This window comes from Oncorhynchus clarkii, chromosome 6, assembly GCF_045791955.1.
Source record: "Oncorhynchus clarkii lewisi isolate Uvic-CL-2024 chromosome 6, UVic_Ocla_1.0, whole genome shotgun sequence".
NCBI lineage: Eukaryota > Metazoa > Chordata > Actinopteri > Salmoniformes > Salmonidae > Oncorhynchus > Oncorhynchus clarkii.
The window spans coordinates 17,327,660-17,339,788 of record NC_092152.1 but is presented as its reverse complement, the minus strand read 5'-3'; the positions used below and the strand labels follow the sequence as shown (position 1 = coordinate 17,339,788).

At 42.1% G+C, this 12,129-nt stretch overlaps 1 protein-coding gene across 2 annotated transcripts in view; it reads left to right on the top strand.

Annotated features, from left to right (window-relative positions):
- Positions 1-12,129, top strand: part of LOC139411922 (netrin g2a) — a 68,622-nt gene that overhangs the window by 54,344 nt on the left and 2,149 nt on the right. Inside the window, exons 1-4 of one of the 2 annotated variants that reach the window (XM_071158682.1) lie at positions 7,844-8,668; positions 8,999-9,064; positions 10,055-10,126; positions 11,336-11,503. In XM_071158682.1, coding sequence (XP_071014783.1) covers positions 7,924-8,668; positions 8,999-9,064; positions 10,055-10,126; positions 11,336-11,503 — 1,051 coding nt within the window. In that variant the 5' untranslated portion in view covers positions 7,844-7,923. Of the gene's footprint in view, positions 1-7,843; positions 8,669-8,998; positions 9,065-10,054; positions 10,127-11,335; positions 11,504-12,129 lie in introns of those variants that run through there. The other variant, XM_071158681.1, reaches the window with a different exon arrangement.

The following is a 12,129-nucleotide window of genomic DNA, read 5'->3' as shown; positions in this document are numbered from 1 at the left end:
CATAATAAAAAAAGTCCCCGTTAAAATCTGTCAGTTTGAACTAGAGACCTGTTTTGTTTTTAATAGGATGGGTCTAAATTCACAGCATCCGCCAAAATCTCACTTCCGCATCTGCGGTGAATGGTGGCAGAGCTAGAGATGTTTTGTCATTCCATGAGACATCCTGAAAATCCGACCTTCTCACGAAAATGTATGTAGCGTCTGAATGGTTTCACCTACAAACTATTATGACCACTCTATGGAAAGGGGAGACTCTCACGATGTTGGTATCCGTTTTCCACAAGTGTCACGGGAGTCGTCTGAAGGTAACCGGAACCAGTTTTAAAGGATGAAGGTGTCACGTCCTGATCTGTTTCACCTGTCCTTGTGCTTGTCTCCACCCCCCTCCAGGTGTGGCCCATCTTCCTCACTTATTCCCTGGGTATTTATACTTTTCCCTAGTCTCTCTTCTCGCCCTTCTGGTTTTGACCATTGCCTGTCCTAACTCTGAGCCAGCCTGCCTGACCTCTCTGCCTGCCCCTGAGCCTTCCTGCCGTCTGGTGCCTTTACCAACCCCTGCCTGCCTTGACCTGTCGTTTGCCTGCCCCTGTTGTTGTAATAAACATTGTTTCTTCAACACAGTCTGCACTTGGGTCTTACCTGAAACGTGATAGAAGGTAGTTTTGTGCCTACCCAAAAAAGGGTTTAAATATGTGTAAAAAATATACAGTATACATGTGTGTATATCACTTAGAAATGTCCTTGTTTTTGAAAGAAAAATAATAATTTGTCCTTTAAAATAACATCAAATTGATCAGAAATGCGGTGTAGACATTGTTCATGTTGTAAATAACTATTGTAGCTGGAAACGGCAATTTTTTTTCATGGAATATCTGCATAGGGGTACAGAGGCCCATTATCAGCAACCATCACTCCTGTGTTCCAATGCCACGTTGTGTTAGCTAATCCAAGTTTATAATTTTAAAAGACTAATTGAATAGAAAACCCTTTTGCAATTATGTTAGCACAGCTGAAAACTGTTGTTCTGATTAAAGAAGCAATAAAACTGGCCTTCTTTAGACTAGTTGAGTATCTCTGGAGCATCGGCATTTGTGGGTTCGAGTACAGGCTCAAAATATCCAGAAACAAAGAACTTTCTTCTGACACTTGTCAGTCTATACTTGTTCTGAGACATGAAGACTATTCCATGTGAGAAATTGCCAAGAAACTGAAGATCTCGTACCACGCTGTGTACTTCTCCCTTTACAGAACAGCGCAAACTGGCACTAACCACAATAGAAAGAGTAGTGGGAGGCACAACTGAGCAAGAGGACAAGTACATTAGAGTGTCTAGTTTGAGAAACAGACACCTCACAAGTCCTCAACTGGCAGCTTCATTAAATAGTACCCGTAAAACACCAGTCTCAACGTCAACAGTGAAGGGGCGACTCCGGGATGCTGGCCTTCTAGGCAGAGGTCCTATGTCCAGTGTCTGTGTTCTTTTGCCCATCTTAATCTTTTCTTTTTATTGGCCAGTCTGAGATATGGCTTTTTCTTTGCAACTCTGCCTCGAAGGCCAGCATCCCAGAGTCGCCTCTTCACTGTTGACATTGAGATTTTTAAAATGATAAACTTGGATTAGCTAACACGACGTGCCATTGGAACACAGGAGTGATGGTTGCTGATAATGGGCCTCTGTCTACGTAGATATTCCATAAAGAATCTGCCGTTTCCAGCTACAATAGTTATTTACAACATTAACAATGTCTACACGGTATTTCTGATGAATTTGATGTTATTTTAAATGGACAAAAAAATAGCTTTCCTTTCAAAAACAAGGACATTTCTAAGTGGCTCCAAACATTTGAACGGTAGTGTAAATATATTTCCTGAGCTGTCTTATATCTCCTAGATATAGGACAAACACTTCAAAACCTTGTTTCTTATTTTTGACTGTTATGAATGTTTTATTCAAAGCGTTTCTCTGGGCTATAGTAGTAAAGGCCAAATTCAATATACATATTTTATACCTAAAGGGGCCCTAAAATTTAAATCAAATAGCTAAATGATCCATAGTATGACCACCCCCAACAGCTTAGACTTTTAAGAAATAATGAATAAGATTATGAACAGGGGAGGTCCTGATCCTAGATCAGCAGTCCTGCTTTGAGACGCTTTATGAATACAGATCTTGGTGGGGTTCCTATCAATTCCAGGTGTGTAGTCAGTCCCAACCATAGGATTAAAGGTGATTAAAGATTGGGTATAACAGAGGATGGCTGTATCATTCTATATCATATTAATTCCACACATGATCCCTGTATCACAGCGGCGTTGTTCTCCAAGGTGAGATTCCTCACGATGACAATCTTTCCCTGTCTCCGGGAGGGAGAAAGGTTGGAGTGATGGAGGGATGAGTGATTGAATATTTATATCCCTCCATTCTCACCACAAATAGTGCATACAGTACAATACATTCCCCACCAAGGACAATCTTTTTAGATATTAATACTATAAAACAATCACAAGACGGTTGTGATAGGATTTACTATACAATACAGTGCCTTTTGGAAAGTATTCAGACCACTTGACTTTTCCCACATTTTGTTACATTACAGCCTTATTCTAAAACTACACAGAATACCCCATAATGACAAAGCAAAAACATGTTTTTAGAAATGTTTACTAATTTATAAAAAATAAAAAAACGATAATATAACATTTACACAAGTATTCAGACCCTTTACTCAGTACTTTGTCGAAGCACCTTTGGCAGCGATTACAGCATTGAGTCTTGAGTATGACGCTACAAGCTTGGCACATGTATTTGGGGAGTTTCTACCATTCTTCTCTGCAGATCCTCTCAAGCTCTGTCAGGTTGGATGGGAAGTGTTGCTTGCTGCACAGCTATTATCAGGTCTCTCCAGAGATGATCAGTCGGGTTCAAGTCTGGGCTCTGGCTGGGCCACTCAAGGACATTGAGACTTGTCCCGAAGCCACTCCTGCGTTGTCTTGGCTGTGTGCTTAGGGTCCTTGTCCAGTTGGAAGGTGATCCTTCTCCCCAGTCTGAGGTCCTGAGTGCTCTTGAGCAGGTTTTCATCAAGGATCTCTCTGTACTTTGCTCTGTTAATCTTTCCCTCGATCCTGACTAGTCTCCCAGTCCCTGCCGCTGAAAAACATCCCCACAGCATGACGCTGCCACTACCATGCTTCACTGTAGGGATGGTGCCAGGCTCCAGACGTGACACTTGGCATTCAAGCCAAAGAGTTCAATATTGTTTCATCAGACCAGAGAATCTTGTTTCTCATGTTCTGAGAGTCTTTAGATGCCTTTTGGCAAACTCCAAGCAGTTCTATCATTTGCATTTTACTGAGGAGTGGCTTCCATCTGGCCACTCTACCATAAATGCCTGAATGGTGGAGTGCTGCGGAGATTGTTGTCCTTCTGGAAGATTCTCCCATCTCCACAGAGGAACTCTAGAACTCTGTCAGAGTGACCATCGGGTTCTTGGTCACCTCCCTGACCAAGGCCCTTCTCCCCCGATTGCTCAGTTTGGCCAGGTGGCCAGCTCAATGGAAACAGGATGCACCTGAGCTCAATTTCGAGTCTCATAGCAAAGGGTCTGAAAACTTATGTAAATAAGGTATTTCTGTTTTTAATTTTGAATTAATATGCAAACATTTCTAAAACCCTGTTTCCACTTCGTCATTATTGGGTACTGTGTGTAGATTGCAGAGGAATTGTTTTTCTCACTTTTAGAATAAGGCTGGTAAATGTCAAGGGGTCTGAATACTTTCAGAATGCACTGTATGTACAAGGTGAAATTCATTGCATTTATGGATGGCCGATGACAAATTCAACCAATGGCACATTGTAGTGGTGTTAATTTACATCACCTTCAAGCACACACCCACACACGCAAGCACACACAGACACGTCAGTGTAACTCCACCATCAAGAGGCTGAGAGTGATATATGATCTAGGGATGTCATTCAGAGAACAGATCTTCTCTGGTAACATTATTCTCTAAACTGGTTGTCCATTGAGGCAGAAGTGTTACCCCACAGCTGCAGTACATATGAATTGTGACTTTCCTCAGTACCTAGCTCTGCTCCACATACGTGTGAGTCCCATGTAGCCCAGATAGTTTACCACAGGTAAATTCACCTCCAGCAGACATATGATTTCAGCACGGCCATTTGTCAATAATACCCCACCCTAACGAAGCCATAATGTTCCTCTTGGCACGTAGTTTCTCTAATTTATTTTTTCTCTATTTCTCTATTTTGGTTAGGTCAGGGTGTGACTAGGGTGGGTAGTCTAGTTTTTTCTTTTCTATGTTGGCCTGGTATGGCTCCCAATCAGAGGCAGCTGTCTATCGTTGTCTCTGATTGGGGATCATATTTAGGCAGCCTTTTCCCACCTGTTGTTTGTGGGATCTTGATTTTGTATTGTTGCTTTTAAGCCCTACAAAGCTGCACATTCATTTTGTTACTCTTTATTTGTTTTGCTGCTGGTTCACATTAATAAATAGGATGAACTTTGGTCCAATCTTTCCAACAACTAACCTTAGTTAGTAGTATTCAGATATGTAAATACAGATCATAAGAAAGCGGAACAGAATTGAATTCCCCACATGGATGCTATTAAGATATGCTCCAGCAGTTGTCCCAAAGTACATGCACAAACATTTCCTTAATGATATGCGCTTGTGCCTGGTGCCCAGTGTGTATTAACTCTTCCCGGCTGATAATTGGGCCTCTTTTTAAGTAAAGATTGAATTGAGAGTGTGTCCTTTTGGCCATGTGCTAATGATCAACCACTGGGGAGGGATTCTGCGTTAATAAAACATCAGCATGCCAGACAGCAGGAATGCTCCCACTGTTCCAAGTGCGCCCATCTACAGGAGGAGGGCGAGTCGCTCCTCTCTGCCACGTCTCACTACACTACAGGGAGACTCCACGCTTAGTGCTATACCTGAACCATGTTGACGTTGACGCATAATATTAGTATGATTTGAAATATCGGACATGGGGGATAATAAAAACATGATTTGGTTATAGGCCAAGCGCAAAGAAACCAATATTGTGTGTGTAGGCATGTTTGCATGCATGTACGTGTGTGTTTTATATGTGCGTTCATTAATTTGTGTGTGTGCTTGTATTTCTGTCTCTCAGCCAATGTACCTTTTAGTTAGAAGCATAGCGTTCATTGTTAGAATACTTCAAAATGTCAGACCCTTACGAGACACTGTATGACCCCCATCATCTTCTGTGCCAAATAGACACCAGCAGCATCACTGACACAGTGACAACTGTGGTGGGTCCCACATCCAGCACGCAGCTCAGGGACTCCCTTGCTGACACACCAGGTGGGAAACTAGTGAGATGAACACACGTCTCGTAGTAGTAGTAGTAGTAGTATAGAGTATGATCACCTCAAACTGTATATGAATTCAAAGTATTTTAGTTGGGATACTTTTAGTCTCACTAGGCAAACACTAGGATTGCAGTTGTAATATGATGTTAGACAACATCTGGAGAGCATTGGTGTGTGGCTGTTGAAGTTAATGAAAGAATACCTGCCTTATGAATACACAATAAACCTCTCAACCTAACTACCTCATTACTGGCTCAGTAAATGCTCTCCAATTACTCCCTCAAGTGTTGCTTGTGGCAACTGACCAAACCTCCACTATACCAGCCACTGTGCCAGTCTCTGCCAGTCCCGACCAGACAGATAGTCCATCCTTAAACACAGTGACCTCGCCACCCCTGGAGGTAACACCCCCCACAACCACAGTGAATGCGCAGCCGAAAGGTAAGTACCCAGATACACCGGAGGAATCCCTGACCTCTGACCTTGCACCCTTACACTACATTAGCTTTGACACCTTTTTTCTCTAAATGTCTTTTTGATATTGTTTATAGATCCAAAAGTGTGAATATTGGTTAGACTATTCTTGCAATGCATCCACCTTGGACCTACTGATAGTCACAGATTTTTCTATGACCTATCATTTAGTACATTTTACAAATGTTTGGGACTATAAGGATAGCGAAACACGCCTCACGCCTCAAACAGATGTGTAAGAGTGACAGGCAAGAGGATCAGAAATCCTCACTGTTTGTCAGAGAAAACTCAAAGAAGCCTGTAGACCCCCTATTTACACCCATTAACCTCTTTCAGTGTGGATCACGACTGCTGGAGGCCATAGAGTGCCTTAATCTCCCCGTAGGTTGCACTGGGGCAAAGAGATTAAACATGATTACTGGGCTAAAGTAGTCCTTAAGGCATGATACGGTATGTGGGCCATGATGCGGCTCTGTTAACACCTCCACGTGCTAGGGTATTTACACTTCAGGGGTTCCTGTCTTGTGTCAGCTACTAGCTTACACTTAGTTGTGTCCCTCAGAGGCTGGGTGAGTATTAGAACAGAGGCTTGTTTTTTTACTCACTGTACAGAGCCCACATTTGTAACCCCCAGATATGAAGAGACAGTGGGAGGGAATAGGGGAGTTTGGAGAGTATGGAATGCATACTTTGACAGGACCAATGATGATAAGGTAACTCAAATCAAATCAAATGTATTTATATAGCCCTTCGTACATCAGCTGATATCTCAAAGTGCTGTACAGAAACACAGCCTAAAACCCCAAACAGCAAGCAATGCAGGTGTAGAAGCACGGGCTAAAACTCTATCATTCTATGCTGTTTTTTGTCTATTTTGACAGTGACAGTTTGTAAATACTGAAGATGAGAAGTTGGCCAGGTGTTTTCTACTCTCTTGTTTGGAAGATTAAATACCCAGCAGGCTCACTATTTCTCAGGAACTGGCAGCATGTTGATCTTATCCCAGGGATTTCTAGAACACAGATGAATGTAGCTACTTTGATTCCCTTGGGAATGTTTGATAGGAAAGAGAATGCAACAGAACGTTTCCAATCACCTGCAATAAAAACGACACCAAAGTGCTTTGTGGCATTTTACTTTTAAATCAAATGGCCATTCTGTTTGTTGCCCCCTTAGCACCTATCTCCTGCTTAGCAAGGGTCTGATTATATCCACCGGTGCATTGTGTGCATCCACCGGTGCATTGTGTGCATCCACCGGTGCATTGTGTGCATCCACCGGTGCATTGTGTGCATCCACCGGTGCATTGTGTGCACCCACCGGTGCATTGTGTGCACCCACCGGTGCATTGTGTGCATCCACCGGTGCATTGTGTGCATCCACCGGTGCATTGTGTGCATCCACCGGTGCATTGTGTGCACCCACCGGTGCATTGTGTGCACCCACCGGTGCATTGTGTGCTGCCTGCCCAGCCGGTGCTATACCTCACACCGTACAGGGAAAGTGCTGCCACTGGACACAATCAACAGCCAGGGGCGATAAATCATGAAATACGCTATCATTGTGTAACATCATCTCTTTCTGGAGCACAAGGTTGAGCCAGCATTACTGTGCTGGGGGTCAAAGCTCAAGCATTTCTGATCTATTTCTGAATAACAATTGAATGAACAGCTGCTAAATATTTCACAAGCCGAGAGAAGACCGGTCATGGTAAGGGAGACCAAAACAGGCAAAATTATGGAGCCCGTGGAGATAGATACATACATGAAACCATAACAGGATGGAGGCACAGAACACTGTGCCTGAGGTTGGGCCACAGGGCAGATGCAATGGAGTGATGATATCAGGGCATGGGGTATTCCATTTCTACTGATACTAACTGAAATGGGGGAACAGTTGGTAATGTCACTGGACAATGCCAGCGAGTCAACATCAATATATTATAGATATAGTGGTTAGTATGCCATCTTGACAACTCATGATTTTTCTGTACACAATTGCAGTTACTCAATCATCTGAAGCAGCTGACGTCACATTTGATGCAACCATTCCAACATCAGATGGATTTACTCAAACACTAGATAGCACAATGACAACTTCTTACACAGTGACTTCTGACACCAGTCCCACAGCATCTGACACCAGTCCCACAGCATCTGACACCAGTCCCACAGCATCTGACACCAGTCCCACAACATCTGACACCAGTACTGCAACATTTTACACAGTGACTCCAACATCTGACATATTTACCACAACTTCTGGCACCGTTACTTCAGCATCTGATGAATTCACTTCGACATCTGGTGTGCCCTTTCTGACATCGGACACAGTTACTCCAGTATCTGATATAGTAACACCACTAAGAAATGGATTTACCTCTGCACCTGATGCTGATACCTCAGTATCTGCTACATTTATTCCAGCATCTGATGGAGATACACTCACCTCTGACGTGGCTACTTCAGCATCTGATGGACTTATCTCAACATCTGTTGGAGCTATTTCAATACCAGGAGCAGTTCCTCCACCTCCCGACACCGTTACTTCAGCACCTGACCCTCTTTCCCGGGCACTGGTTGATGCAGCTGTTCCATCCCCTGACACAGATACCTTAACATCTGATGATCCTATCCAAGCCCCTGATGTAGTTACTACAGCTCCAGACTCACCTTCAGCAACCCCATTTCCTGACACAATTGATCAAGCTCCTGACTCAGTTGATCCAGCTCCTGATTCAGGTGATCCAGCTCCCGATTCAGGTGATCCAGCTCCTGATACTGGGGATAGTGACAAAGGGGAAAATAAAGAAGAAAATGTTAAACAGGAAACAGGTACATTGTGATATATATTTTTTCTTCCATTCATAAGTTTATGCATATTCCATCAGTAAACTATGGTAACACTGCAAATATTGAAGGAACCACATTTAGAATGAAGAAAATTATACTCTAATATGCAGTTGTGTATGCAGTCTATATGCTGCTAATATGCAGTCGTGTCAGTAAGGTGTTATGACCTTCATACAGGGTGTTGCCTTAATGGCTTCATCAAATAGTTGGGGGGGTAATACCTAAAGGTTCATTCGACACTAATAAAGAATGAGTAAACAGTTTGAAGTTGCTATTTATTCTGATCTCTCACAATCTCTCTGGTGTACATAGTTACCCCCAAAACTGAAGCCAAATGGGAAAGCAAAGGGAAGGTGAAAAAGAAAGAGACAAAGAAAGGTATATTGATCAACAGTAGTCTTGTAGTGTTTGTACTGTATGCTAATTCTGCTATCATTAGCATGTCAGTTTGTAGCGGTGTCGGTAACCATCCATTTTGAATTCCCTGAACCCACTCACGGTGACTCAGCAATGGGGTTGAAGTTGACGTGTTAGTCGCCTGGTTGCTATAGGAAAACATCCCCACTGGGGGGTCAGAGTGCAAATAGATAATTGATGGACAAAATAGGAGTAGAAAAGCATTGAGACATTTTTTGGGCTGAGCCCATGTCCCAGTAAGATACCTGATCCATGGTTTCATGAGGCTATTGACTTGACTCAAAGCACCAGGCTGCTAACATGCATTAGGAGGTGTGTGTGTGTGTGTGTGTGTGTGTGTGTGTGTGTGTGTGTATGAAACCTAATGTATTTTTGTTGTTGACATGTTACAGAATGGGCCACATAGTATTGTGTGGGTGATTCTGTCACCACTTAGACTCCACTCATCAGCCGTAGATGAACCAGTTTTGAAAACTAACTTTGGACTGTGATTACTATCACTTCAGGGTGGTGTTCATTAGGCACTAAAACTGAAGAAAACAGACTGAAGCTAATTTTTGTTTTCAGTTGTATAGAAACATTACCGGTACACTTTTACACATCCCTAGTAAGGCCTCTTACAGCTGGTGAGGTGGATTGTCTGTTTGGGAATGAGATGTTGTTCTGGTAGAGCAGTAAATAGCTATACTTTGTTAATTACTGAACGCTGTAATGCACAATGCTTTGTGTTAATGGGTAGATTTACATGGTTGATAACTATTTATGGATTGTATGCTGTCTTTGTCTGTGAATCCTGTGAGATGTCTGACAGTGACTCACTATTAGCAGGTCGTAACCTCTTGTGTTTGGCAGACATTTTGATTTTAGTGGTCATTATATTTCAGCGACTACGTAGTAGAGGCGTGTTAGTATTAGCTATAACTCAGTTAAATATGTGCTTTATTTCTCAAGCGGTTGTCAAACTGTTGATTCCTGGTGGGTCCAAATACAGCCAGTCTGAGGTTGCATACGTCCAGTTTCAAGGTAAGAAATAATTTCCCGCATTAGATCTGTTTGGACAAGACAACTGTGGAAAAATGGCCAAAGTTTGCCAATTATTTTCCTTCATTCATTCATCTTTTGTTGTTTCCATGCGTTTCTTTGTTGCATTTTGGTGTTCTGTTTGTTTCATAAGGTAAGCAACTAATTTCCGTTCCATTTTAGTAATACTGTCGTTCCTTTTTATTGTGAACTTAAGGAAATCTCACAACCTATAGCGTCTATGTTTCCACTGATTGCGTAATGTGATTAGTGTGGATGTCTGTTTGAACTGTGGATTCATTTGTGAGACAGTGGCCATTCTTTCAACAAACTGTAGGGTAATTGGCCCATTCATATTTGATAAGCTGTTCTTGCCCCCCCCCCCAGTCCCCCCCCCGTCCCACTGCTCTACTCTGTGGCACAGCAGGTCTTCATATTGCACCAGCAGCATCTTCAAAATAATGTGTCAATAATGAATCCCCTCTAAACAAAGAGATGTAACATGATGCCTGATTAAATAACTAAACCATAATCTAAATCTCCTTGTAAATGTAGCATTATTTAGCTTCTTGTAGTATAATGGAACAAACTGCTAATGCATAATAAGCTCCATTATGACAATCAATTGATCAAGACTGTAATGCAAACAAAATTGAAACAACTTATTTGGTGTATTTGTGCTACCATTAGTTACGTTACACCTCTGTAAATCAATGTACAGTATTGAGGCCGGATCGTTAGCTGGTTAAATAATGCAGATTTGGACGTATTGAGGTCAATGGATTTCCCATGGGGCCACAAAGTCAGGAAGTGGTTTCTGAACTCAGCATAATTCAGGCCTATGGATCCTGCTATGTCTTATCCATTTGGCTTTTGTATAATGAGTGAAACAGTTAAGTTGTGCACTTAGAAATACATTTGCTATCTAGAACCTTGAAGGGTTCTTCGGCTGTCCCCATAGGTGAACCCTTTGAATAACCTTTTTTTAGTTGCAGGTAGTGGGTTCTACATGGAACCCAAAAGGGTTCTACATGGAACCCAAAAGGGTTCTCCTATGGGGACAGCCAAATAACCCGTTTGGAAACATTTTTCTAAGAGTGTAGAGTGAATAACTTTGAGTGCTACCTCTGAGTTTGAATTGTTTGAATTGGACCATTCCTCCTCCTCCTCCTCCTCCTCCACTAACCCTACTCCGCTCTTTCCCCTTGTCAGACTGTGAGTGCTATGGCCACTCGAACCGCTGCAGTTATATTGACTTTATCAACATCGTGACTTGTGTCAGCTGCAAACACAACACTAGGGGGCAGAACTGTCAGCACTGTCGACTGGGATACTTCCGGAATATCTCTGCCGAGCTGGACGATGACAACGTTTGTATAGGTCAGGACCTCTCATCAGTTCCTTAATGTACATTACACAATGATATGCACAGTGGAAAATGTTTGATAAAGGCAAAACAAGACAGATGTATTATTGTGTATTACCTTCAATCCCTACTAATCACCTGCAAATCTGTGATGTCTCCTGTATGACCCCTTGCAGGTCAAGAGTATTAAAGCATGATCCTTTGAGCCTATAACAGCTAAATAGAATCATTATAGCTAGCTAATCATTTATTCAGAAAAGGTTGAAAACATTGCGATTCATACCATAGTAGCCTAAAATGCTAAGGAATTACAATTACACCTGCTGGCTCTAAATGAATCAGCATACAATGTTTGTAAAGCAGCATATGTCACAATACATGAAGGTACCCTGTCTAAAGTTGTTAACTGTTACGTTGTTAAGTATACTTTAAATGCTCTTTTCACATCTATATTAGAATTGTGTTGGTGGAGCCCATTGTCATGCATCCCATTCGACTCCCCATTTATCATAGGTAAGATGAAAAAATGACTGTAACTAAAGAATACAGCCAGTGTCTAAATTAAATGTAACTGTCGACAATTTTAAACAGCATGCAACATTCAGGTGTATTTATAAACAAATGATTTGTAAACCAAGAA